The 27722-nt window shown below is 41.7% G+C and overlaps 1 protein-coding gene across 5 annotated transcripts in view; it reads left to right on the top strand.

The window, feature by feature from the left end:
- Nucleotides 1-758: 758 nt before the first annotated feature.
- The window catches only part of CEP120 (centrosomal protein 120), a 70251-nt gene continuing 43287 nt past the window's right edge, over nucleotides 759-27722 (top strand). For 3 of the 5 annotated variants that reach the window (XM_088023245.1, XM_028103696.2, XM_088023243.1), the window contains exons 1-7: nucleotides 771-1198; nucleotides 4850-5006; nucleotides 6353-6467; nucleotides 8835-8976; nucleotides 12974-13122; nucleotides 17421-17618; nucleotides 26327-26554. In XM_088023245.1, coding sequence (XP_087879371.1) covers nucleotides 1150-1198; nucleotides 4850-5006; nucleotides 6353-6467; nucleotides 8835-8976; nucleotides 12974-13122; nucleotides 17421-17618; nucleotides 26327-26554 — 1038 coding nt within the window. In that variant the 5' untranslated portion in view covers nucleotides 771-1149. Of the gene's footprint in view, nucleotides 1199-4849; nucleotides 5007-6352; nucleotides 6468-8834; nucleotides 8977-12973; nucleotides 13123-17420; nucleotides 17619-26326; nucleotides 26555-27722 lie in introns of all 5 variants that reach the window. The other 2 variants (XM_028103694.2, XM_028103695.2) reach the window with 2 other exon arrangements.

The following is a 27722-nucleotide window of genomic DNA, read 5'->3' as shown; positions in this document are numbered from 1 at the left end:
AAGGATTTCTAATCTTCCCTAAAATAAAGCCTGAAGGTTTGGGGGGTGGGGAAATGCCTTGTTTAATTTGGGTCTTGATGGTGCTAATTAGTTACCCTGTTGTCAGGGGGCCGTAGAACCTATGCTTTTAATTTCCCTGCCCACGTGACAATGTTTTTGTTTCAGGGTAATTTCTAAAGTACAGGAAATTCTCGGAGAGTTTACGTCACCGCCAGCAGGTACAGTAATTACCGTATTGACGCTACTTGTTTTCAAAACGTGAACGATTGCGGGGCGGCGCGAGTCTTGGGGATTTTTCAGTTCAGTCTTAAGTCGTGATTAAATCACGCTGTGATTTAGTTTTGAAGCGGTCGTGACGCTGGGGATCTGAACGGAGCCAACTGTGTGTGTGTTTGTGTGTGTGTGCGCGTGTGCGTGTGCGTGCGCGTATCCTCCATCTCCATTGCTGTATTTCCCAGGTCTGTGTCTAAGGGGAGGAGAAGCAGAGAATACACCACATTCACACTCCTCCTATGGGCCCTGCAGGAAGCGTTAGCGGCAGTAGTGCGCCTGCGCAGTCGGGGCCCGCCAACGCGCCCGCCTTCCCCCGTCCGGCTAGCAGGGGGCGCTGTGAGGCAGTGGACTCGTCTTCTCCCTAGGGCTCTGGAACATAACATAAAAGGGCAGGAGGCGAAGCGGGCGGAGGGGCGTTCTATCCGCGACTGCCTTGGTCTCTATCACCCTTTGTCCTCCAGCTTTTCCCCGGCACTGGGCCTGCGGGCCTGGTTGCTAGGCGGAAGCGGGGCGCGGCGGCTGCCGCGGCAGCTGCCCGGGCGTTTGAAAAGCGGCAACGCAGGCGGCAAAAGGTCCTCCGGCGGCGGGCTCGCCTCTCCCTGCGGACGGGCCGGGCGGCCCAACGGCCGCGCGGTCTTTGCCTTTGCCTTGAGTCGGGGCAGGGCTAGGGCTGGGCTGGCGGCCCGGGGCCAGGGAGTTCGTTCTGGTGCCGGCGGCCGCAGGCCCGGGCCGCGCAGCGGGGTCCCGGCGTCGGGAGCCGTGGGCGGGCGGTGGGAGCCCCGCCGGGAGCCCTGCTGGTGGTCGCGGGACTGCCGCATCTCACTCGGGTCCCTCTTCCCCCAAGCAGACCCCGCCTGCGGGCCGCCCAGCGCGACCATGGTCTCCAAGTCCGACCAACTGCTCATCGTCGTGTCCATCCTAGAAGGTGAGCGGCCCGGGGCTTGCTTTTTGCAACTGCTGCTTGCCGAGTTGTACCAGAGTGGCGTGCGACCCACTCCTGGTTGGCCTTAAGGACCTTTGTCATCTTTGCTTTTGCGCTCCCCCCGGACTTGTTCACAGTTGTAGTTAGTAAGGGCTGTTAGGCGATTGATTTAAAAACCTCTCGAGGGAGCGTGAGAGCTATTAGGGATAGGTGGTATTTAGCGTGCGGAGCCGGAGCCCCAGGGAATGTAGGAGAAACGCGATTTCCATCAGAAGCAGCATGTCGATGACTTTTATATGTGAGCCGAGTGTGCCTGCAAAGCACGTTCTGTTCAGCGGCCTCCCGGTGATCCCATTTGTGAGAACTTTGCTTAGAGTCGAATACGGATTTCCTGCAGTCTGAAGTATTGCGGAGGCCATTCCCTTTACAAGATTTGATAGGGGCCTTAAAAAACTAGAGTTGTCAAGACGGTCTCTTGTACGTGCCTTGAGGTTCCGTTGGTTGAATAAGTGACATTTGTTTATTGGAAGCTCTTTGAGTGTCAGGCACTGTGCTGGGAATGGAAGGAGACAATAGCCCTAGTCCTGAAAGCTCGGGGTATAGCCTGAAGAATGTGTATAATTCAACAGGGTGTGGAGGAAAGAAAGACAAGCCCTGGGGACGATTTCCCAGGAGAGGGGACATTGATTTGGGTCGTAAGGGATGATGAGGTTTGTGTGAAGGGAAAAAAGGAAGGGAGGGCTTTCCGTGCAAAGGGAAGAGCAAAGAACACTTAAGGTATGGAAAAGCAAGGCATAGTCTGCAATTTCTTAAATTCACTGGGGTTGGAGAGTAGGTGGCAGAAAGTGGGGGCATAGGAATTGGTAGGTAGAGTGAGGATAGGTTATGAGTAAGGTGACAACAGTCATCTTGAGTGGGCCAGAGGAATGGCTGGCTGGCTTTTTTTTTTTTTTTTTTTTAACCACCTAGTGGAGGTAATTTGTGGAGGCCTGGCACTATTTGGGGGATAAGAGGGAATGAGTTGTAATGAGTTTTGGAACAGAAAACTGAACAGAAGCTGTAAAATGCTGGGGTATTTTTAACTGTTATTTTACTGATTGTTTAAAGACAGAGGATTGAAATCCCCTTGTAATTTGGTTAATAAAAGCTTTTGGGCTTGGTACTTGCTCCCTGTAGCATAGCGGCAAACCGAAATACAAGGCACTCTCGTTCCCTTCATGCATGTTATTAGGCTTCTGTCTTCTTGGGGAGATCAGATTCATCTGCAGGACACGCTATGTCGGAATGCTTTCTAGTATTAGAAATACTGGATGTGGGCCGTAAATACAGGTTTTGGGGGTGAAGTGGGGATGATGGCTTAAGGGCTGTGAGTGGTAAGTAAGGATGGAAGAAAGTCCTTGCTGGAGGTTAGATAACCCAGGCCATTGAGGGAGTAAGCATGGTGGGTAGAACGGTGAAGAGGCCTGCAAGATGCCCAGGGTCAAGGGAGGTGACCATTGAATAATCTGGTAAAATAAGCTTGTGTAGCCGGACTGAATAGACCTTGGGGGATTTTGAAAGCCAAGGGCTTTAATGTTCTAAAAAAGAGGGAGGCAGCCAGTATTCCTAAGCAGGAGAGCATCATTTGCAAGTTTCGTAGAGGTGTGCAAGGAAGGGAATCTGGATTCAGGGATGTCAGTTAGGTGTTGCCACAAACATGACTACTCCTGGAGTGTGGACCTCCCTGCAAACCGTCTCCTTTTGTTTGTGTTTCCATTCATCATAACCATGTTGTTGCCTCAAGCCCAGAACCTGAGAGTCCTTACCTTCCTGGGTTCCTTCTCCATCCCAACCTTCCAAGTGGTCACAGGGTATTGTTGGTTTTATTTTTAACAGAATACTAGGGGCTTCATGTAAACTTCTGAATGAAAATTTTTCCACTTTGAGCACGCTGCTTTGAGGCCCTCTAATCTCTTGTTATCTTTCCAGTAGTCTGGTGAATGGTTTATTTTTTTCCTTTTCGGAGAATATCTACTGCTCACATTACTCTCTAGGGTAATCTTTTGCAATGCAAATCTAATTGTCTTAAAATCCTTTGGTGTCCTAAAGGATAATGGTCTATACTTTTTAGAACAGGATTCATGGCCCTTTATGACAGACTGCTTGCCTACCTTTTCAGCTTGGTCTCCTCTCCTGCCCTATGTTCCTATGTTACCAGCTCTTTAGTTATATTGAGCTGCTTGCAGTTTCTTGCCTGCACCTCTAGAAATGCCCTTTATTCAAAAGAAAATGAGGAGATTTCTACCATGAACAAAATTGGGGCTATGTGCTGGATTCTAAGGATGAAAAAGACAAGGTTTCTTTTTTTTAAGTATTGTCTTTGGAATGAGGCAGGCACCTGTTCGTTCCGGTACATATTTTCTCTTCTCAGGCCAATTGGAGCTTATAGTTTAGGGTAGTGGGACTGAATATAAAGGGGTTTTTTTTGACATCGCTGAAATTCATTTGGGGAAGCCTGTGATCTTTCAGAGCAGCTCAAAATGATGTCCAGAGAGAGGCCTTTGTGATTGCTAATTGGGAGAGCCGTGTGCTATGTGGTAGGACTACTAAGTGGGGAGTTTCAAATGAGCGCTTCAGGTTGAAAGTCACAGGATGGCAATCGAGATTTCTCTGAGCCCTTCCTTACGAAGTGGCTTGTGCCAGGGTGAGTAGGAGCTGGGATGTATTTATTTAACAGGGGTGAACGCTCGTCTCACCAAAATGCCCCTCGCCTGACCTGTAAACAGGTGGATAAGATTCTTGTTCTTTAGTTCTTGAGCTTCCTGTACCCTGTGTCTTCAGTTTGTCAGTTCCTTCAGGGCAAGTACTCTGTTTTACTCTTTTTGCATCCCATTGTTTGACATGGTTAATACCTGACTCTGCTGTACCTTCAGTGACCAGTGAAGGAATGGAGTCAGGCGGTACCAAATTTGATAACTTAAAAAATTGTCCTTGAAATTTGAATGAATGAATGAATACATATGTCTGCTTTTCTCTGGCTAATTTGCTGAGTATTCTTGACTGTGTTAACAGGAAAATTAAGATGCAGGTTGATGGGTTTTTGCTAATTTGATTATTTCCCGACTCTCTGGATGACTTCACTGTTCTATATTAATAGCCGCTAGTGTAAGATCTAAAATTGGTGGAATCACGCTTTTAATTGTTTAATTCTAAATGTCACTGAGATGGTGACTCAAGGACAGCATTGACATCACATGGGAAATGCAGCCTCTCAGGCCCACCCTAGACCTAGTGAACTAGAATCTACATTTTAACAGGATCCCCAGATGATTCTTGCACGTTAACCTTTGAGAAACACTAATTTACAACTTGTATGTGTGAGTACGTGTTAGTAGGTAGTTAGTGGAATATATAAGTCAACCAGATGCAGAACAATCCTGTGAAGTGGGTGTTAGAATGTCCCCCCAGGTAGAGGTGAGAAAACTGAGGCCTAAGAAGGGAAGTAACTTGTCATAAGACAGTCAGCTGGGTGGTGGTCGAGCCCAGCCACTTGAGCTCTAGAGCCTCAGTTTCTAACCACTGCACCTAGCTTTTTTTTTTTTTAAAACCACGTGCTAAAAGATCATGTTTGATTTTTATATACTTCTGATTAACTTGTATAGTCTTTTATTCCAGGTCGCCATTTTCCCAAGCGTCCAAAGCATATGCTTGTAGTAGAAGCAAAGTTTGATGGAGAACAGTTGGCTACTGACCCTGTGGACCATACCGACCAGCCAGAATTTGCTACCGAGTTAGCCTGGGAGATCGACAGGAAAGCCCTCCATCAGCACAGGTGATTGTTATTTTCAGTTCCTTCTGCTCTGTTTTTTAGGTCCCTAGAGACGAATAAATTTATGTCTTACTAGATTAGAGTAACAATGATAACATTTGTTGAGCGGTTTTGTAATGTGTTAGGAGATTTTCAAAGTACTTGGCAGTAATAATTCACTTGAGCATCAGAACAGTCCTGTGAAGTGAGTGTTAGAATGTCCCCTCAGGTATAGGTGAGAAAACTGAGGCCTAAGAAGGAAAGTAACTTGTCATAAGACAGTCAGCTGGATAGTGGTTGAGCCCAGCCACTTGAGCTCTAGAGCCTCAGTTTCTAACCACTGCACCTAGCTTTTTTTTTTTCCCCCGTGATGTCTGAGAGACTAGATAGTCTAGAAGGGAATAGATATTCTAGAAGGGCTGTAATGATGCTTACCCAATATTAAGTGTTGGAATTCATTGTAATTTCTATTACTTCGTTTATTATATACTTAACCTGGCTGGCCAAGGATATATAGAGACATGTATGTAGTAATTACATAAGAGACTCTTTCTAATTAATTTTATACTTGATTTTGGACGTAAAAACACTTGGTGTCAATACATAAAACAGGCTTAAAGTTAGAATGTCTTATTTCATGAACTCAGATGCCTAGAAATAGGCAAGATCACAGATACTTGTATTTTAAAAAGCATTGAAAATATTTTTTTTCTGGGAAACACAAAATCACTTCATTCATTGCTGTGACTTAGGACTAGAGCAAATAAAATTACAAAGTTAAAAAATGAATGTCAGGAGAAAATTGTTTTTTTCTATGGCTAAATCAGTCCATGGATTTGTCTGGGGATTTGAAAGGGTAATAAATTCTTAGAGTAGATCAGAATTGTGTTTTCAGTGACTTTTGGAATAGTCTGTGATTTGTATGGTAAATAATTCTTAAGTTTATTTCATTATGTTAGTGACAAAAAGAGCTTTAAGCATATATGTGTATTTGTGGTTTTATGTGTGTGTGAGAGTATAAGGAAAGCATTTTGAAATCAATCTTGAGGATTCATGGTAGTTTTTTACTTTAAAAGAGTTCTGTATATTATAGAAGCTTGAAAAACACTGCCCTAGAGCATCGCTTCTCAGATGGGAGAGACCAAGATTTTTGACGTGGTTTGAATATTACTTGGTATAAAGATAAAGAGGCATAATTAATAGTTGATGTCAATTGAAGAATTTTTCAGAAAATGTGGAATAGTTTTCGGTTATCCAACAAAATTATAATTGTCTTGAGAGTAGTGGACAGCTTTTTCAAAGCTAACAGGACATCAGTTCAATATTAAGCAGAAGGTACTTTATCTCTAATGTAAATTGTTACCTTACAGGTTGCAGCGTACTCCAATCAAACTGCAGTGTTTTGCCTTGGATCCTGTATCTTCAGCCAAGGAAACTATAGGTTACATTGTTCTAGACTTAAGAACTGCTCAAGAAACAAAGCAGGTACTAGCCTTTCGAGTTTTGGTACTGATTCTGTTAGTTGATGATTTGTAGCAGATACCAGATTGCTGGAAAGGAGGTGGAACACTGGACCTGAAAGGTCGGGGGAGTGGCGGTTGGTTTGAGTCAGTGTGGCAGTTCTTACGTTTCAGTCCCTTCTTTGACCTGGAACTGTCTTTCTCAAAGAAAATTCTCTCTGAGCTCAAACATATGGTCACGTTGCTGTTACCTGGAGCTTGGCGTGTTCACCTGCCGAGCTTTGTTTTAGCGATGAGCGGTAAGCTCCCTGCAGTGTTGCTCACTTCAGTGAATGGCCCCCATTCCTCTTCCAGGCGTGCAGGCTAGGAGTCCAGGAGTCCTTCCCCACCCCTCCCTCTGCAGCCTCCACAGCCCCCCTTTTCTAGGTGGTTTCGGGCCTCCAGCCGCCCCGTCCTGATCCAGCTCCTCGTCTACATTCTCACTGTCCTTTCTTGACTTGGCTGTGGTAGTAGTCTTCCGATCGCTTTCCCTCTGCCCTGCTCCTTGTGTTCTTCGGTAGTCGTCGGAGCAAGTGAACTTACGGCAACGTGCTCAGGTGACCGAAACAGTAGGCACCCCCCTGCGCCCCCCGCGGACACACACGCACACAAAGAAGGAAAAAGAATTCAGGGTCTTGATTCCTAGGTCAGTACTTTCTGTCACCGAAAATGTCTCTTCCATCTTTCTACAATCTCTTCTAGCCTTTTTTTTATGTTACTGGCTTTGGAAATGCTTCCTTTCAGTTTTTGTTAATAACTTGCTTTTGTCACCACTCTCTTAAGAGAAGAAAGTAAACACACACACACACTTGCCATTTGAAGTCCGTTATTCTTGATTGGAATCCTAAATTAGGATTCTGTGAAGAAAATGGATCTGTTACCAACATTTTTGCTGCTGGTAGCTATGATATTTACAAATGAGCCAGTTAGCCTGAATTTGGAATCCTTCAAAAGAAACTGAAATTTTAAAATGTTTTAAAAGAGGATCTGTTTCTCCTCCCTCCTTGGGTGTGCCTCAGCTCTCTGCACTCAGGTTCTAAAAAAGGTTTTCTTTCTGGAGTCTTAGCCCCACAACCATGTTTGTGCCCCTGATGTTTCACTTAACTAGCTTTACTACAACTTGAGCAAGACACTTCTGCAGTGGCTTTAGTTACAGAGAAGGTAGATTCTCTTAGGGGGAGGGTACCTGGGAGGGGGTCACGCCTGTAAATGCTCTTGACGTTCCCTGCCCTGCCCCCGGTCCTATATGACACTTTGTCATCATAGTTGCTTTTTCTCTCTATCGGAGTTAAGAAATGTTTCAGAATCAAGAGTTTTAGGAAAGTCAGATGTTGTCTTGCTTATTCTCTCGTATTTATTAGCAGAGATAATTTGAATTGGTGAGTAGAATATATGAAGTTCAAAATAAATTGATTCTCCGTAAATGAACATAAACTCAGAAAAACCCAGATTTGTTTTTCTAAGTTATGTAACGGAAAAATAGACAATAAATTTTCTGAGTCACTGAAACTCATTCTCAGGCTCATACTTAAAATGACAAAATATCTATGATAAAAAATACAGATACAAAATATCTATGATAAAAAATACTTGAGTTTTTGCTTTTAAAAAAAACCCTTGGGTGTGGATTTTTTTAAAGGCTGTGGCCTAGTTAGTCCTATTTTACTTATCACACGTAACTTGATACAACATGGCAGCTTTTGGTTTTGATCTGTTTAAGCACTGGTTTCTGTGGCTTTAGGTAATAGTGGTCAGAGTAAGAATGCTCTATCCATGAATTACAGTGGTGCCCCTGCAGGAATGAAACACGTGGCCCTGGGCCATCATAGTACAGGCTGGCTTGAGTAGTACAATTTCTCAGAATTACTGTGGTGAGGATGTTGAGGTCATTTAGGATGCTTGATGCTGTGACAAAGTCTTTATATTTCAGTCAGGTGTGTGGATCATAACCTAGAACTCTACCTCACGTCTCTGCTTTAGTATTTTGTTAGTGCTTTTTTTTTTTTTTTTTTTTTTGTTAACACTAGCTTTCCTTTACCCTCATTTGATACATGCAGAACAAAGCAGAAATGGGGGCAGGCAGCAAAGGTATGCCAGCAAAAGTGAAAAATGAAGGGTAGGGAAGAGGAAGATTGGTAGTCTAAACTTCTTGTTTTTTTTTTTTTCAAGAGGAAGTTCAGTTAGCTTCCTAAGCAGGATTAAATTCTTTGGAGGAAAATGTGAAAAATATTTTAAAAGAGGAGAAAGTACTGAGGAACTACAGGAGATATATTTGGAACCTTATAGGACATTGCCCACTCTTGTTGATTTCCTATTAATTATTAAGGTGATTTTGTTTTGTTTTACTCTTCAGGCTCCAAAATGGTACCAGCTGTTGAGTAATAAATACACCAAGTTCAAGGCTGAGATACAGATAAGCATTGCTTTGGAAACAGATACAAAGGCCCCAGTGGATAGTTTTAAAGCCAAAGGAGCCCCCCCTCGAGATGGAAAAGGTTTGTGCATCGTCTCAAAGGACATTCTCTGAAAAGTTGTAACTCTGGACTGTGACTTGAGGAATGGTGAGCGGTGTGATAGGGAAACACAGAAGTGTGAACTGATTTTACTCGAGTGCATCAGACACACATTGTGAGATTGTTACACATGAAACACTTGCTGCTCTAAGCTCTTGTTTACAAAACCAAGAAATAGAACAAGATACTCTTTCATTTGGTCTATAACAGAAGAAAGCAGAAGTTTTTTTTTGTTTTTTTTTTTAAAGATTTTATTTATTTATTTGACAGAGAGAGACACAGCGAGAGAGGGAACACAAGCAAGGGGAGTGGGAGAGGGAGAAGCAGGCTTCCCGCGGAGCAGGGAGCCCGATGCAGGGCTCGATATCATGACCTGAGCCGAAGGCAGACGCTTAACGACTGAGCCACCCAGGCACCCCAGAAGTTTGTTTTCTTAAAAATTGATATTTAGGAAAATTTTCTTCCTAGGATGAGTGCCCTGTTCTCTCTTCCCTCACCTATGAACAGCACCTTCATATTTTTTATGCTGGGCTCACAAGCGTAGACAGATGCCCACTGTCTCCATACAAGGTTATTCTAATACCATCGCGGTATTCCCTGCACTGCACCTTTCTATCCCTGTGACTGACTCGTTACGTAACTGGAAGCCTCTACCTCCCACTCTCCTTCATTCAGTTTGCCCTCACCCCCTTCCCCCGGCAACCATCAGTTTGTTCTCTGTGTATTTATAGTTATGATTCTGCTAGGAATATATTTGGCATCTTCTGCCAACAAAGACAGTTTTATGTCTTTATTCCTGCTCGGCATGCCTTTGTTTCCTTTGTTTGTCTTACCTCATTAGCCAGGACTTGCAGTATGATACTAAAGAACACTGACGAACGGGGATATCCTTGCCTTGTTCCTGTTGGGTTTTTGTGGACGTTCTTCATCACATTGAGGAAGTTACTCTCTATTTGTAGTTTGCTTAGGGTGTTTTATCATTACTGAGGTTTGGATTTTGTCACATGCTTTTTCTGCATCTTTTGATGCCATCATGTGGTTTTTCTTTAGCCTCTTGTGATGGATCATAGTAACAGATTTTCCAGTGTTGAACTAGCCTTGCATACCTGAACAAAATTGCATTTGGTTGTGGTATACAGTTCTTTTTATACATAGTTGGATTCAGTTGACTAATATTTTGTTGAGAATCTGTGCTTGTATGTTAATAAGAGGTAGTGGTCTGTTGTTTTCTTTTTGTGTAATGTCTTGGTCTGGTTTTGACATCGGGGTAATGCTGGCCTCATAGAGTGAGTTAGGGATTATTACCTCTGCTTCTGTCGTCTGAGAAAGGTGACAGAGAATTGGTATATCTTCCTTGAATGTTCGCTAGAATTCACCAGTGAAGTCATCAGGGTCTGGTGCTTTCTGTTTTGTAAAGTTATTGATTCAATTTCATTAAAAGATACAGGCCTGTTCAGATTGTGTGAATTTTGGTAGATTTTGTCTTTCAAGGGAATTGGTCCATTTCATAGAGGTTATCAAATTTGTGTGTATAAAGTTGTTCTCATAGTATTCCTTCAGTATCCTTTTAATGTTGATGGAATCTGTAGTGATGTCCCTTTTCTGAAAATTGCATTTTCTCTACTTTTAGTAACATTGGCTAAATGCTTAATGGTTTGATTGATGTTTTTGGAGAGCCAGCTTTTCATTTCTTTGATTTTTTTTTTCATTGATTTCCTGTTTCAGTTCCATTGATTTAAGCTCCAGTTTTTATTGTTTCTTTCCCTCTGCTGGCTTTGAATTTAATTTGCAAAAATTTGCTGCTCTTTTTCTATTTTCCTGAGATAGAAGCTTCGATTTTTGTGGTGTTTGTTTTGCTTTTTAGCATGCCTTGGAATTTTTTGTTGAAAGGTGGAGACGATACACTGGGTAAAAAGAAAATAGGCGTTTAGTAACCTAGAGGTAAAGTGTCGGGAGAGGAACCTTCTTGCAGTCCCGTGACTGAGTCTGTGTCTGGGTGAGCCTGTGCGCCCGCACTGCTTCAGCTTGTCCAATCATAGATGTAGGGTGTACATTTTTGGCATGATGAATATCACAGAAGCAGTGCTCTTTTGTCATTTCATCTTTGCAGGTGGCGTACAATTTGGACTCGTCCTATTACTGATGATACAATGATACTCACTTTGGTTACTTGATTAAGGTGTAGTGTGTATCTATTCTCGACTGTAAATTCTTTTTTCCTTAAGTAATGAATATTTTGTGACTCATTATTAAAAAATTGTGAAAATACTCATTCCTTATCAAACCTTCAATTTACTTATATTGTATAAGTGTGGACTTAAGAGTGTTCTCTTTTTGTTTAATGGGTTAAAATATTTATCATTGTGTGTCCCAGATTTGTGCAAGGAGAGCCCCTTCAAGCTGCTTCTGTTTCCCTTAGCCTGTCTCTATAATTCTTGGAGCTTTTTCTTGGTTTCTGGCATAGGAATATGGTACAGGCTGATGTTGTTCTTTCCTGTCTCAGCCCCGGATTCAGCTGTTTGTTTAGGGAGCCCTGCTTCCTTTTAGCCAAGAAAGATGCTTAGGAGTCAAGGTCCAGGTGCAAGATATGCCAGTTGCTATTGGGGTGTTCTGCTCCCAGGGCCTTCCAGTGAAAATAGCGAGGGAATTGGTGCATGTATACACACACACACACACACACGCACACCAGCCCCCATTACGTGTATCCCTGTTATATCTGTGTCTGTCCATACATCTAGTGGACAGCGCACATCCACAGTGCCACCTTCAATCTCCCCAGTCTTACACAAGCTTTATCCTAGTTGCTGTCCCTTTCCAAGCCTGTAACTCCCTGACACCAAGAGACCTGTCATAGTTACTCTTTTCCCTTCTAAGCTCTGCTAACCTTACTGTTTTTGTGGCTGTCTTTATTAAGGTGATTGTCAGAGGTTGTGTAAGGGCTTTACTTTCATTGTTTAATTTGATCTTCTAAACAACATTATAAAAGCTTTGCAGAACAAAAAATGGAAACAGAAAGAAATATTTCAAAAACCGGTTTCCGCCATAAAACTGGTAAATGGTCCCCCCCCCCCAAAAAAAACCCAAAAAACTGGTAAATGGCAGAATTGGGATTGGAATCTTGGTCTGTGTTACTGGAGCATCTGTGCACTTAACTGTTATGCTATATTTAGCCAGTGCTGCAGGAAGTTCATTTCTTCAGGGTTAACCCTGCGTGCTGCCCCTCTCCCCCGCCCCCCTTCAGAGTCCAAGATGTCCTTTCAGCAGCCTGACTGCTTAGGGAAACGTTTGGTTTTAAACTCCTTTTCAAGCCAAAGGTACAATTTCTCAGGCTGCAAAATAGGAATCTGGAGAGGATTGCTTATTGATGGGGGATGCATGTATCTGAGGTGTGCGTTCTATCACTTCTCTAAATTGTTTCATGCTTTCCTCTTAATCTTGGAAAACTATCCCAGCGTTTGATCGTGGCATGGAGCAAGGCTGTAGGATCGGGCCTCTGCCCCACGTCTTCCTGCGTGGCAGTTCTCACCCGGTGATCCAGCACACCACGCGCCCCCCTCACCTCTCCCACCGCGTACTTTCTCTTCCCAGGCTTTGTTGTACAGTTCCTTCTGCCTGGAACACTGTTTTCTACTCCCTTATTCTCTGTTCATTCACCTTGCTCTTCTTAGCCACATTGGGCCGATGTTTCAGTTCCCAGTTTAAATTCACTTCCTTCGGGAAACCTATGATGCCTCTTCTCTGCGGTTTATTCAATTTTAAAATGTTACTGTAGTTCAAAATAGAAAGAAAATGGTGGTTAAATCAGGTTTCTTGGGAGAGTGTGTTAAAAAAAAAAAAAAAAAGAAAAGAAACCTTACTGAGGTACTAACTATATCCGTGAAAACTGCCAAGCAAAATACAAAGCATGACCGGCTTTCAAAATCTTACAGTGGTTTATGGCAAACTATAATGTAGTTTAATTGTGGTTTTCCCCATAAAGTAGCTGCCAGCCTATCTGGACTTGACCCCAAGGACATTGTGGCAGTCCTGAATGAGGAAGGAGGCTACCATCAGATCGGACCAGCAGAGTATTGCACTGACTCCTTCATCATGTCGGTGACCATAGCATTTGCCACCCAGCTGGAGCAGGTGAGACTTTCCCTCTGATTAGTGATTCACAAAGAACTGTGAACATTGATTTTTTTTTATATTAAAATTTGCCTTTTAGGTATTAAAAAGATTTGCAGGTGGACTTTTTTTACTTTAAAAAAATGTAGAAAAATGTTTTCACTGCAGGAAGTATTTCTGCTTTAAGAAAAAATAGTATAAATTGGTATGATTTTAGTAGTAAGAGGAATAAAAATTAAAATCTCTTAGGATTTAGAAGAAAGACTGTCCATAAACACTGTTTGCCACTGTGTGGCATGGTAAGGACTGGTCTGAAAGGATTTTTTTTAAAGTATTGAAAAAGTGACTTTTTGGAGAATTGTCCAGTGTTGGGAACACTTGGTGTCAGTCATACTTCAATAGGTATCATCTGAGATTAGATTTTACCTTATTTATAAACTAACACATTTGCCAGTTACCGCTTCTTGGATGGTGCCAGGAGACAGAAGGTTCTTGGGTCAGAGACAAAGGACTGTACTACTCTCAGCACAGCACACACAGCATCCACATCTGCATACCGCCTGCTGCCTCCCTCACCCCATGTCCCAGGGGTGACACAGGGGCCAGTGGCCGCCCCACACGGAGTAGGTTTGTATCACAGCTGAGGAGCACAGAACTGGGGGACAAGACCACTTGCATTGTAAACAGTCCTGGTCTCTCTCCAGGAAGACACTTAATCCCTCGAGGTTACCAGCTGCACAAGCAACCCTGGGAAGTAGCCTGGGGGAGAGTGGTCTGGGCATTGCGATCTCAGTGCCCTCAGCAAGAAGTGCAGGGACACTTAGGGCCCATGCCAACATTGCCTCATCACAAAAATGGCTCATCACAAAATGAGCTCTTATTCCATCGTCTTTCTCAGGATCAAGCCCAGTTTTCTCGACATAGTGGTCTGTAGCAGCTGAAATAAATTAATAATTTCAAATAGAGAATATGGCTTATGACTTAAATTTTATCTTACTATTACCTTTCTTAGAGCTACAAAGCTCCCAAACAGTCCACATTTATAAGTGAAATACCTGTTAGTGACCATGTAGTGGTCAATCAGGTAATGATTTTTCTCAGGAAATATTTATAATTTTGTCATACCAAATTCATGCTTTTGCCTTTCTCCATCAGTTTCTCTTTTTCTTCAGAAAGCCGTGCTTATGGATTGCCCCACCCTAGTATGCCATTCTGGCTGGGGGAAGGTCAGATGTCCACTGTCGCCATTAACCACATCAGGGTACTTGTTAGATAATGAGGCTACTATATTTTTACTGCGTTATTCAGTCGATACAAGGCATTTTACATTACCACTTTATTTGTAATTTTTTTCAACTCTCTAGGGAGGCATAATTGTTCCTCATCATTTACTGTGTGTCCTGTGAAATAGGCCTTATGCTAACTAATGTGTTTAGTCCTCTCTCTACTTTAGGGGATTATTACTTTCATTTTCAAGATCAGGAAGCCATTTCTTAGGAAGGTTTTATAGCTAAGTAAATGGCCTGTGTATTTCTGGACATAGAGTCACTTCCCTTACTCTCTTGTTCCAGTTTTAGGCTCTCTTCCCTGTTATGCGGTTTTGGAGTAAGATGGATGTGCGTGGGGCTCACTTTCTCACTACTTACTCACTGCTTACTAGCTGGGCTCCTGTTCCACTTAGGCAGCATAACCTTTCTGAGGCTTGAGTTTTCTCAGTAGTAGAGTGGTGATAATACCACCTTTCCATATAAGGATGAGGGATGAGATAATATAACCAAAATGTCTACCATATAGTTTGTATGTGTGAAGCTACCTTTGTACATTAAAAGCTTGTTGGGAGTAATTGACCTATTGAATCCACAACTAAAACTAAAATAGTTCTTGGTAATACGAGGTGACTTACTGGGACCAGTCACTCAGTTTAATTTTTAAAAACTCAAAAACCGGATTGATAACTGGCTGTTGGCTCTCTCAGCTAAAAAGGAAGCCAAATAGGTCTCTCTAAAGAGTAAACGGAATTACCATGGAACCCAGCAATGTCAATGCTAGGTGTGAATCAAAAGAACTGAAAACAGGCATTCAAGTAAAAACGTGTACAGGAATGTACATAGCAGTATTCAGTCTCCAAACGGTGGAAACAACCCAGCTGTCCATCAGTGGATGAATGGATAAACCAAACGCATAGCCGTGCAATGGAATATTACGCTACTGTAACGGAATGCGGTACTGACAGGTGTGTAGTGTGGGCAGACGTTGAACGCATGCCAAGTGAAAGAAGCCAGACACACAAGGCCACATGATGTGTGATTGCATTTATATGAAATACACTAGCATAGGTGAATCCATAGAAAGCCAGAGCAGATTTGTGGTTTCCTGGGGCTGGAGGAAGTGGGGAATGGAGGCTGCTTCATGGTTGTGGTGTTAGTTCTGGGCATGATGAGAATGTTCTGGAGCCAGATGTGGTGACCAGTGCATGCACGGCCTTGTGAATGTATTCAGTGTTACTGAGGCGCACACACTTTTTAATGGTTAAAATGGTACATTTTCTGTTAGGTGTATTTTACAGTAACTAAAAAACACAAAAAATTGAGCCAATAGTCTTCATCTTTTGATATTGTTTAATATTTGTTTGCTTTTTTCATTATTTATAGACAAGCCAAGGGTTTTGTAAATTAGCCATTTAGTTTTCTCCTCAAGCTAGTGAAAGGTAATGTGAGAAAGCATCAAGCAACAAATAAAGCTAAGAAAAAAATACCTTTTCAGATGCACATCAGTGACTTAGGACATAATGCTCTCATGTTGTAGAATGGAGGAATGAGTTAGGAGAAGGAAGACTGGATGGTGATAATCTTGCATTGCTCCTTTTCTTAAATATTGAATGTGGAGGGTTAAAAAAAAAATACCTTCCAAATACAAAGATGTTAAAGGATTTTGAAAAGAATCTTTTCTTGGTGGGAATTAAAATTAAATATACTATGAAATATTTCAGGGCCACCTTAATTCTTAAAATTTTTATTGCGTTCTGATTATGGAAGAAACCAAAGGAGAAAGGTCTTATCTAATAAAACTCAGAAATAATCCCTGGTAAGGATACTATACTTTTGCCTCAGGCAGAAATTTTCCCATTCATATAACAGCTGACCGTGCTGGGTGGTGGAGTTGTACAATTGAACATGTATTCTCTCTTTCCATCTTTCTAAGAACCCTAAAAGAAATGGAGGTACAGAGCGATATAGTAATTTGTCCAAAGCTTCACAGTAAGGCGTTGATGGAACCAGGATTGGGGCTTACTCCAGAATCTGTTCTTAACAACTGTAGGTGTATAAGTGCTGGCTCTCTCTAGATAAATTACTTGATTGAGACCTACTGAAACACAGCTTAATGTATGGGGTTAGAGTAAACATTTACTTCACATATAAAGATATACTTTATATGAAACACTGTCTTACTTTACGCAAAATAAATGACTGTTGGATATTTACTGTATACGGAACATGGGGCTGTTTTATTCTAAGTGCTTAATTCTTTTATTTCCCCGAACTCCACAAGCTGTACTGTAACTCTGCTTGGCCTGACACTGTGTCTCAGATAACGGCCCTGTCAGGATATCGTTATTGAGCAGCCCTCTTGTGTGATAACTAGAATATACTTAGACCATCTCATATTGATGAATACAACAACTGTTTAACAACGTGCTAGTGAACGCTTAGAGTCTATTAGATATTTTATTGGCCAAGAATCTGTGTCTTTGCCATATGTGGCCATGAAACTATGAGCTTTGAAAAATAACACTCCTATTAAAGGAAATGCCCTTTTGCAGCTTTCGTTTATAGGTTTCCTGGTTTTGACAGAGTGGCTAGAAAGCCTTTTTCTCAAAGGCCTGGACTAAGGTGTTATATTGAATAGCTTGGATTACGGTTGTTTAAAACCCTCCTCTTGTGAAGAGGGTGGCAGGGTAAGAATAAGATGAAATAAGGTATATGGAAATAAAGCTCAGTTTAAAATACTTGACCAGTTTCTTCTAAAAGAACTTGCACGTACTTGTCCATGGATCAGTCGAATGAAAAGTAAACTTGAAAACAACAGAAATCTCTAAAAATAATGGTAATCTCTGGGCTTTTCTGAGGTAAACCTTGAAAAATTAAACCAGTCATTTGGTTGTAATTTTTCAGAGATTTAGAAATTTTGAGTGAACAATTTTAAGACTTAGAAATAAAAAATTCAGCATTTTAGCAAATATCTTGCAATTCGTCAGGCATGCATAAGTATGTAGAGTGGCTTACACATTAATACTCTTTTCTTTTTCCTTAAATGTTTAGTTAATTCCATGTACTATGAAACTTCCAGAAAGACAGCCTGAGTTTTTCTTTTACTATTCTTTGCTGGGAAACGATGTTACAAATGAACCCTTCAATGATTTGATCAACCCAAACTTTGAGCCAGAGAGAGCGTCTGTTCGAATACGTAGCAGCATAGAAATTCTTCGTGTTTACCTGGCTCTTCAGTCTAAACTACAGGTAAGTATTGCAGAAAAAAAATTTTTTTTTTATTAGAGATGATTTTTTTTTTTTTAAGCTTCAGAGAGGTACCTAAACTTTTATTTCAGTAGTGAAGAGCATCTTTCTGCCACATCTTTTAATTGTTTAGGAATTATCCTGACTTGTAAAGACCTAGCATAACTGTTACTTCAGACTTTTAGGAGATCTTCTTCTTTACCTAGTTATTATGAAAAGAGGTGTATCAGTTGTCAGGCTTTATAGTAAAAAAATGCACCTGGAATCTAAAGCTGTGGGCTCAGGGAAAATTTCATCATTAATTAGTGGGCATAGTAGTTATACACACACAGATCACATGATGGATTTCAGAATTTATATACCTTATTGCTATTAAAAGCAAAGAAATAACTTCCTAAAGCCTGCCCTTGAATTGAGTACTTTTGTAAAGTAATTTTTTATTGGACTCTCCTTGAAAGTACTTACCTGGTGAGAATGACTGTTTTATTTTTTATTACAGTTGCTTTTAATCAGATGGAAATGGGATAGTGAAATAAAGGATTAGGTCGTCATTTGTTTAACCCGATCAGTCATGAGATTTTGCTTGCAAAGTTGGGTGGGAGGTGGGAAGGGGCATGAAGAAATTATAGTAGAAGTAGGGGGTACCTGGGTGGCTCAGTTGGTTAAGCATTTGCCTCTTGATTTCAGCTCAGGGCATGATCGCGGGGTCGTGGATCGAGCCCTGCGTGGGCCTCCGCACTCAGCAAGGAGTCGGCTTGATGTTCTCTCTCTCCTCCTGCTCCTTCTCCCCTACCCGTGCCCTGTACTCTCTCTCTCAAATAAATTTTAAAAAAGAAATTATAGTAGAACTAAATTTTGGAGGTGGTTCTGATAAACCCAAGAGACTAAATAGCGAAATACTCTATAAAATGATGAACTGCTTTTTTTTGCTGCATTTCATCTTTTCACATAGTTTTTAGCTTTCTAAACCTCTTGGAATTTTTTTCTATCTCTGACATACCAATCTTTACTGAAGTAATGATTTCTTTCTTAGTTTAATTCTCGTGGACATTTAAGTCCTAAAAATCCTTTCTCTTCAGCACACCAACAACATCATACCTAATAACATTAAAACTAAGTGACAGGTCATTGCCGACATTAGAACTAAAATAGTTTCATGTTGTGATTGCTTTTTTTAAAAAATATTATTATGTTAGTCACCATACAAACATCATTAGTTTTTGATGCGGTGATCCACGATCCATTGTTTTCATATAACACCCAGTGCTCCATGCAGTACGTGCCCTCCTTAATACCCATCACCGGGCTAACCCATCCCCCCACCCCCTCCCCTCTAGAACCCTCAGTTTGTTTCTCAGAGTCCATCGTCTCTCATGGTTCGTCTCTCCCTCCAATTCCCTCCCCCTCACTTTTCCCTTCCTTCTCCTAATGTCCTCCAAGCTATTCCTTATGTTCCACAAATAAGTGAAACCATATGATAATTGACTTTCCCTGCTTGACTTATTTCACTTAGCATAATCTCCTCCAGTCCCATCCATGTTGATGTAAAAGTTGGGTATTCATCCTTTCTGATGGCTGAGTCATACTCCATTGTATATATGGACCACATCTTTATCCATTCATCTGTTGAAGGACATCTCAGCTCTTTCCACAGTTGGGCTATTGCTGCTATGAACATTGGGGTGCATATGGCCCTTCTTTTCACTACATCTGTGTCTTTAGGGTAAATACCCAGGAGTGCAAATGCTGGGTCGTAGATTAACTCTATTTTTACATTTTTGAGGAACCTCCACACTGTTTTCCAAAGTGGCTGTACCAACTTGCATTCCCACCAGCAGTGTAAGAGGGTTCCCCTTTCTCCACAACCTCTCCAACATTTGTTGTTTCTTTCCCTGTCCATTTTTTCCATTGTGGTTTTGATTTGAATTTCCCTGATGGCTAATGATGAGGAACATTTTTTCATGTGTCTGTTAGCCATTTGTTTGTCTTCTTCAGAGAAGTGTCTTTTCATATCTTCTGCCCACTTTTTGACTTGATTATTTGTTTTTTCGGTGTTGAGTTTGAGAAGTTCTTTATGTATCTTGGATATCAGCCCTTTATCTGTAGTGTCATTTGCAAATATCTTCTCCCATTCTGTGGGTTGCCTCTTTGTTTTGTTGACTGTTTCCTTTGCTGTGCAGAAGCTTTTTGTCTTGAAGTCCCAAAAGTTCATTTTTGCTTTTGTTTCACTAGCTTTTATAGATGTATCTTGAAAGAAGTTGCTGTGGGTGATGTCAAAGAAGTTACTACCTATGTTCTCTAGGATTTTGATGGATTCCTGTCTCACATTGAGGTCTTTCATACACTTTGAGTTTATCTTTGTGAATGGTGTTAGAGAATGGTCGAGTTTCATTCTTCTGCATGTGACTGTCCAATTTTCCCAGCACTATTTATTGAAGAGACTGTCTTTTTTCCATTGCATGTTTTTTCCTGCTTTGTCAAAGATTATTTGACCATAGAGTTGAGGGTCCATATCTGGGTTCTCTTCTGTTCCATTGGTCTATATGTCTGTTTTTGTGCCAGTACCATGCTGTCTTGGTGATCACAGTTTTTTTTTTTTTTTTAAAGATTTTATTTAATTGACAGGCACAGTGAGAGAGGGAACACAAGCAGGGTGAGTGGGAGAGGGAGAAGCAGGCTTCCCGCTGAGCAGGGAGCCCGATGCAGGGCTTGATCCCAGTTTTGTAATACAGCTTGAAATCAATCAGGCAACGTGATGCCCCCAGCTTTGTTTTTCTTTTTCAACATTTCCTTGGCGATTCGGGGTGTTTTCTGATTCCATACAAATTTTTGGATCGTTTGTTCCAGCACTTTGAAAAATGTCATTGGAATTTTGATTGGGATGGCATTGAAGGTATAGATTGCTCTGGGTAGCATAGACATTTTAACAATGTCTATTCTTCCGATCCATGAGCATGGAATATTTTTCCATCTCTTTGTGTCTTCTTCAATTTCTTTCATGAGTGTTCTGTCGTTCCTAGAGTATAGATCCTTTGCCTCTTCGGTTAGGTTTATTCCGAGGTATCTTATGGTTTTTGTTGCTATTGTAAATGGAATCGTTTCTGTAATTTCTCTTCCTACAGTTGCGTTGTTAGTGTATAAGAAAGCACCTGATTTCTGTGCATTGATTTTGTATCCTGCCACATTACTGAATTGCTGTATGAGTTCTAGTAATTTGGGGGTGGAGTCTTTTGGCTTTTCCACATAAAGTATCATGTCGTCTGTGAAAAGAGAGAGTTTGACTTTTTCTTTGCCAATTTGAATACCTTTTATTTCTTTTTGTTGTCTGATTGCTGTTGCTAGGACTTCTAGTACTATGTTGAATAGTGGCAAGAGTGGGCATCCTTGACGTGTTCTTGATCTTAAGGGAAAGGCTCTCAGCTTTTCCCCCATTGAGGATGGTATTTGCTGTGGGTTTTTCATAGATGGATTTTATGAACTTGAGGAATGTTCCCTCTATCCCTATACTCTGAAGAGTTTTAATCAGGAAAGGATGTTGTATTTTGTCAGATGCTATTTCTGCATCAATTGAGAGGACCATATGGTTCTTCTCCCTCCTCTTATTAATGTGTTCTATCACATTGATTGATTTGCGAATGTTGAACCACCTTGCATCCCGGGGATAAATCCCACTTGGTCGTGGTGGATGATCCTTTTAATGTATTGTTGGATCGTATTAGCGAGGATTTTGGAATCCATATTCATTAGGGATATCAGTCTGAAATTCTCCTTTTTCATGGGGTCTTTGCCTGGTTTGGAGAGCAAGGTAATGCTGGCCTCATAGAATGAGTTTGGAAGTTTTCCTTCTCTTTCTATTTTTTGAAACAGCTTCAGTAGAATAGGTATTATTTCTTCTTTGAATGTTTGGTAGAATTCCCCAGGGAATCCATCAGGCCCTGGACTCTTGTTTTTTGGGAGGTTTTTGATCACTGCTTCAATCTCGTTACTGGTTATTGGCCTATTCAGGTTGTCGGTTTCTTCCTGTTTCAGTTTTGGCAGCTTATAGGTTTCCAGGAAGGCTTCATTTCATCCAGATGGCTCAGTTTATTGGCATATAGTTGTTGATAATAATTTCTAATAATTGTTTCTATTTCCTTGGTGTTTGTCTTGATCTCTCCCCTTTCATTCATAATTTTATTAATTTGGGTCCTTTCTCTTTTCTTTTGGATAAGTCTGGCCAGTGGTTTATCGATCTTATTAATTCTTTCAAAGAACCAACTTCTAGTTTCATTGATCTGATCTACTGTGTTTCTGGTTTCTAATTCATTGATTTCTGCTCTAATTTTAATTCTCTTCTAATGCGTGGCTTAGGCATCGTTTGTTGCTTTTTCTCTAGTTCTTTAGTGTAGAGTTGGTGAATTCGGGATTTTTCTATTTTTTGAGTGAGGCTTGCATGGCTGTGTATTTCCCCCTTAGCACCGCCTTTGCGGTATCCCATAGGTTTTGGACCGATGTGTTTTCATTCTCATTGATTTCCATGAATTGTTTAAGTTCTTCTTTGATTTCATGGTTGATCCAAATATTCTTGAGCAGAGTGGTCTTTAGCTTCCAAGTGTTTGAATTTCTGTCAAATTTTTTCTTGTGATTGAGTTCCAGTTTTAAAGCATTGTGGTCTGAGAATATGCAGGGAATAATCTCAATCTTTTGGTATGGGTTGAGACCTGATTTGTGACCCAGTATGTGGTCTATTCTGGAGAAAGTTCCATGTGTGCTCGAGAAGAATGAGTATTCTGTTGTTTTAGGGTGGAATGTTCTGTAAATATCTGAGGTCCCTCTGGTCCAGTGTATCATTCAAAGCTCTTGTTTCTTTGTTGATTTTCTGCTTAGATGATCTGTCCATTGCTGAGAGTGGAGTATTGGTCTCCTATAATTAACGTATTGTTATCAATATGACTCTATTTTGGTTAACAGTTGGCTTATGTAGATGGCTGCTCCTGTGTTGGGGGCATAGATATTTACAACTGTTAGATCTTCTTTTTGAATAGACCCTTTAAGAATGATATAGTGTCCTTCTGTGTCTCTAATTACAGACAGACTTTAGTTTAAAATCTAATTTGTCTGATATAAGAATTGCTACCCCAGCTTTCTTTTGAGGTCCAATGGCATGGAAGATGGATCTCCATCCCTTCACGTTCAGTCTGGATGTATCTTTAGGTTCACAATGAGTCTCTTGTAGACAGCATATGGATGGGTCCTGTCTTTTTATCCCATCTGCAACCCTGTGCCGTTTTATGGGAGCATTTAGGCCATTCACATTGAGAGTGATTATTGAAAGATATGAATTAATTGTCATCATGTTGCCTGTGAAGACGTTGTTTTTATAGATTGTCCCTGTAAATTTCTGTTGTATATCATCACTCTTGGGGTCTTTCTCCTTTTATAGAACCCCCCCTTAATATTTCTTGCCGGGCTGGCTTAGTGGTCACACATTCTTTGTTTCTGCCGGTCGTGGAAGCTCTGCATCTCTCCATCCATTCTAAAGGACAGCCTTGCCGGATAAAGTATTCTTGGCTGCATATTCTTCTCATTTAGTACCCTGAATATGTCTTGCCAGGCCCTTCTGGCTTGCCAGGTCTCTGTGGATAGGTCTGATGTTATTCTGATGTTCCTCCCTCTGTACGTAAGGAATCTCTTCCCCCTAACTGCCCTTAACATGGTTTCCTTGGTTCTAAGATTTGCAGGTTTTACTATTACATGCCAGGGTGTTGGCCTGTTTTCCTTGATCTTGGGAGAGGTCCTCTCTGCCTCTAGGACGCAAATATTTGTTTCATTCCCCAGATTAGGGAAGTTCTCAGCTACGATTTGCTCAAATACATCTTCTAGTCCTCGCTCTCTCTCCACCCCCTGCAGGATTCCAATTATTCTGACATTGGAACGCTTCATGGTGTCACTTATTTCTCTGATTCTATTTTCATGGAGTCTGAGTTGTTTTTCCCTGGCCTCCTCTTTTCCCTTTTTATCTATTATGTTGTCTTCCAGGTCGCTTATTCGTTCTTCTGCCTCACTTACCCTAGCTGTTAGATTATCTAGATTGGATTGGATCTTCATTGATAGCATTTTTAAGTTCTGCCAATTCAGCTTTCATTTCTGCCCTTAGACACTCTATGTTGCGATTAATTGATTTCTCCATTCTAGCCATTGTCTTCACAATTGCTACCCTGAATTCCATCTCCGACTTCTTGGTTAGATCTGCATCCATTTGTAAATCTGCAGCATAAGTCATAATCTCTGAGTCTTTTCTATTTTGGGGGTTCCTCCTCCTAGTCATTCTGTTGATGGGTGTTTGAGGGAATGTATAGAGTCCAAATTATTGACCAGAACCCAAGCAAGATGCACCTGTTTTCTTGGGACCTTAGGGTTGCTGGCCTCTTGTTTTCCCAGCCTGTCTTCTGGGGGAGGGGTCTGCCATGCTGTTACTCAGGCAACCCTGTTTGGGCGGAGCTGCCCTGCCCCCCTGTGGCGGGAGATGGGCTCCGCGAGAATCAGTTTTTGGGGCTTTTGTTCTCTGGCAGCTTTCCCTGTTGGCCTTCTCCATCTGTTCCGCGAGTCAGAGCAGAAGAGACCGTTTCCAACCCTCTGCCTCAGAGCAGAGAGACCGCAGTCTGTTCTTCAGTGAGCTCTCCAGGCCATACCGTCTCTGTTTCTGTCTGTGCTGCTATAAACTGCAGCAGCCGGGTTGTGCACCCCTCTGCAGTGCTCCCAGTCCTCACCTCCAGGTTAGGGCAGGTCTCTGCTCTTTGTCCTTCTAAAATCGCCAGTCGCCCCCAGATCACACGTATGACCCTGCCGCTCCGGGTTTCCGCCCGCTCCTGTCCCGCTGCTACCGGTCTGCGAGTCTGTGCCCCGTCCCCAGCGGGCGAGGCTGTCACTCACTGGCAGTGTAGGATCCCCGCGGCCAGGCACCCTCCCGCTGCCGTTTATCTTCCACAGAATCACGGCTCCCAGCTTCATACCTCAAAACCAACCGCCTGCGATATTCTGTTTGTAGAGATCCAGATCTTACATCTCAGGGTGGTTTCGTGGGTGCTCAGTGGTCTGGTAGATATCCAGCTCAATTCCGGGGACTGGTTGAAATAGGGTCCCTTCCTCCTCCGCCATCTTTCCTAACCCCCTCATGTCGTGATTGCTTGTTGTGATTGCTTATCGTGAGTTTGAATGCCATGTTTGCCCGTACAGTAAGGTAAAATCCTAGAGTAAGGTAAAAAAAAAAAAAAAAGGTTTATAGCACATAACCTGAACAGCCATTTTTTTCCTGTGCTTTTTTTTTTTCTTAAAGATTTTATTTATTAGAGAGCACAAGCAGGGGGAGTGGCAAGCAGAGGGAGAAGGAGAGGGAGCCCTACACAGGGCTTGATCCCCGGATCCTGGGATGATGAACTGAACCAAGGCAGACGCTTAACTGTGACTGAGCCACCCAGGTGCCCTCCCACTTTTTTTGTAGTTTCAGAAGGGGGTAATGTTGAAGTTTTGATTAGATGTCAGTGATAAACAGTACAGTCCACCCGAGAGGTATTCTATTTTACCTTGTACTGGTAAACACTGTTTTATATATAAAATCTGAAAAGCAAGAAAAGAGAAAGAAACACTAAAGATGTTTTATGGGTGAATAAAACAAAATTATTTCAGGGTCTTTAGAGGCTGGATCCACTAACTTTTTTTGTTTTGTTTTAGAACTGTTTATTTTTTTTAAAGATTTTATTTATTCATTTGACAGAAACACAGCGAGAGAGGGAACACAGGCAGAGAGAGTAGGAGAGGGAGAAGCAAGCTCCCTGCTGAGCAGGGAGCCCGATGCGGGGCTCGATCCCAGGACCCTGGGATCACGACCTGAGCCGAAGGCAGACGCCTAATGACTGAGCCACCCAGGCGCCCCTAGAACTGTGTTTAAATTGGGGTGCCTGGGTAGCTCATTCAGTTGAACGTCTGCCTTCCGCTCGGGTCATGATCCCAGCGTCCTGGGATCAAGCCCCGCATCGGGCTTCCCTGCTCAGCGGGAAGCCTGCTTCTCCCTCTCCCACTCCCCCTGCCTGTGTTCCCTCTCTCGCTGTGTCTCCCTCTGTCAAATAAATAAAATCTTAAAAAAAAAAAACTGTTTAATGTTGAAATGGAAATAGAAAAAAATGCTTGAAGTATTAGTTTTCTGTTTACATTCATGTATTCATGATACAACTGGTGAAACAGCATGGTAAAATATTAAAGTAACCATAGCTCCTGAAAGAGAGAAGGGTGATAATGTATGAGTATACAGTATTGAGAGAAAAAGTGAAAGAGAATGGCTTTATTATTGAGTTCTTATTATTTTTATATATATTATTATAACATATATGTATTACATATTATATATATTTTATATATATTATTTATATATAATATAATTATATATATTACATATTATATATCATTATGAGTTCTTTATTATTGAGTAAATTTTGTGCCTTATCAACAATTTTAACCATCAAGTATAAGATGGTTAATCTTTTACTCAAACAGACTCCATGCTGAGCGTGGGTGTGGAGCCCGACGCGGGGCTTGATCCCACAGCCCTGAGATCATGACCTGAGCCAAAACCAAGAGTCGGATGCTCAACTATTGGCGCCCCTTTCTGTTAAGTTCATGTGTTCAGGAGACAGGAGAGACTATTAAGCCTATTCGGATTTTCTCTTTCACATTAGATCCATCTTTGCTGTGGAGACCAGTCACTTGGAAGTACAGAAGTACCCTTAACTGGACTACTGAAAAAGGGGAGTACAGAAATCAACCAGCGCCCCATCACAGTTGAGGGTGCTTTTATTCTCGACCCTCCAAACCGAGCCAAACAAAAGCTTGCACCTATTCCTGTGGAGCTGGCCCCCACTGTTGGTGTGTCTGTGGCTCTGCAGAGAGAAGGCATAGACGCCCAGGCAAGTAGTGACCGTCCATCCCCTCCTTCAGCTTCTGCGGTGTCACTTGGGACTACTCATAAAAGTTGAACTTCAAAAGAGTTACCTTGCGTAAGAAATATTAATTAGTGGCCTACATTACATGATCCTTCCTTTCTGAAAAGTACTGTGGCTTCCCAGCTATACTTTATTAAGTGTTTATACAGAGCCTTTGCATACAGTCTTGTCTTTTTTTTTTTTTTTTAAAGATTTTATTTGTTTGAGAGGGAGAGAAGAGAGAGCACGAGCAGGGGGAGGGGCAGAGGGAGAGCAAAATGCAGACTCCCCACTGAGCAGGGAGAGCATGACTTGAGCTGAAGGTAGACACTTAACCAACGGAGCCACCCAGTGGTGGTGAACACCACGCCCCCTACCCTTTTTTTTAAAGATGCATTTATTTTTAGAGAGGAGGGGGCAGAAGGGGAGAATCTCAAGTGGATTCCCAGGTGCCCCCGTACAGTCTTCTCCTGTAGTAGGAACTCTTCCCCCCCGCCCCCAACTCATGGTCAGTCACTGCCAGAAAAGGGATCCCTGTGAATGAGAATGTTGTTGGACCTAGTTTCTGGGAATCTGCATTAATGGTAATTGTTTCGGTTGACCCTGCTTGAACTAAGACAAAAGTTCTTGGTTCATTGGTGCTTTGTGGTCCTCATAGTCTCTTTAGGCAACAGAGATGGGTATTCGTTTGGATGTATATACGTTTTTTGATTGTACATAGCCCCAGAATCAACTTTAATGTACTGTTATTTTGAAGAACTGATCTTTATGTAGGTTATGGATTAAAGCTGGAAAAACCGAAGTGAGAGTTTAAGTATATGCATATACATATATATTTTTAGAAGAAAGTTGAACAAAGGAGAGGAAGAAAATCATGTTAGATATGTTTTTGTTTTAGTAACAGGCCTCCATTGTGTTTATTTCCCTGGTAATAACCATTCCCAGGGACACCTGGCCTGACTTGTTATATCAAATATACCTTCTTACAAGTTAGGATGCATTTTGATACTCAGCTCTGGATATCATATTCCCTTCCTGTTCATCTTCCTTTTTCTGGTCCTAGATGCTATAAGAAAATTTGCAAATTATGAAGAAAAATAGACTAGGAATATCCAAACTGGGAAAGGAAGCTTTTATTTTTTTAAAAAAACAT

This window comes from Eumetopias jubatus, unplaced genomic scaffold (assembly GCF_037043125.1).
Source record: "Eumetopias jubatus isolate StellerSeaLion01/CBP00866 unplaced genomic scaffold, mEumJub1_p1.0 scaffold_5, whole genome shotgun sequence".
In the NCBI taxonomy this organism is placed as follows: Eukaryota; Metazoa; Chordata; class Mammalia; order Carnivora; family Otariidae; genus Eumetopias; species Eumetopias jubatus.
Note: the sequence above shows the minus strand (reverse complement) of the source record. Positions and strands in the feature narration are given on the sequence as shown.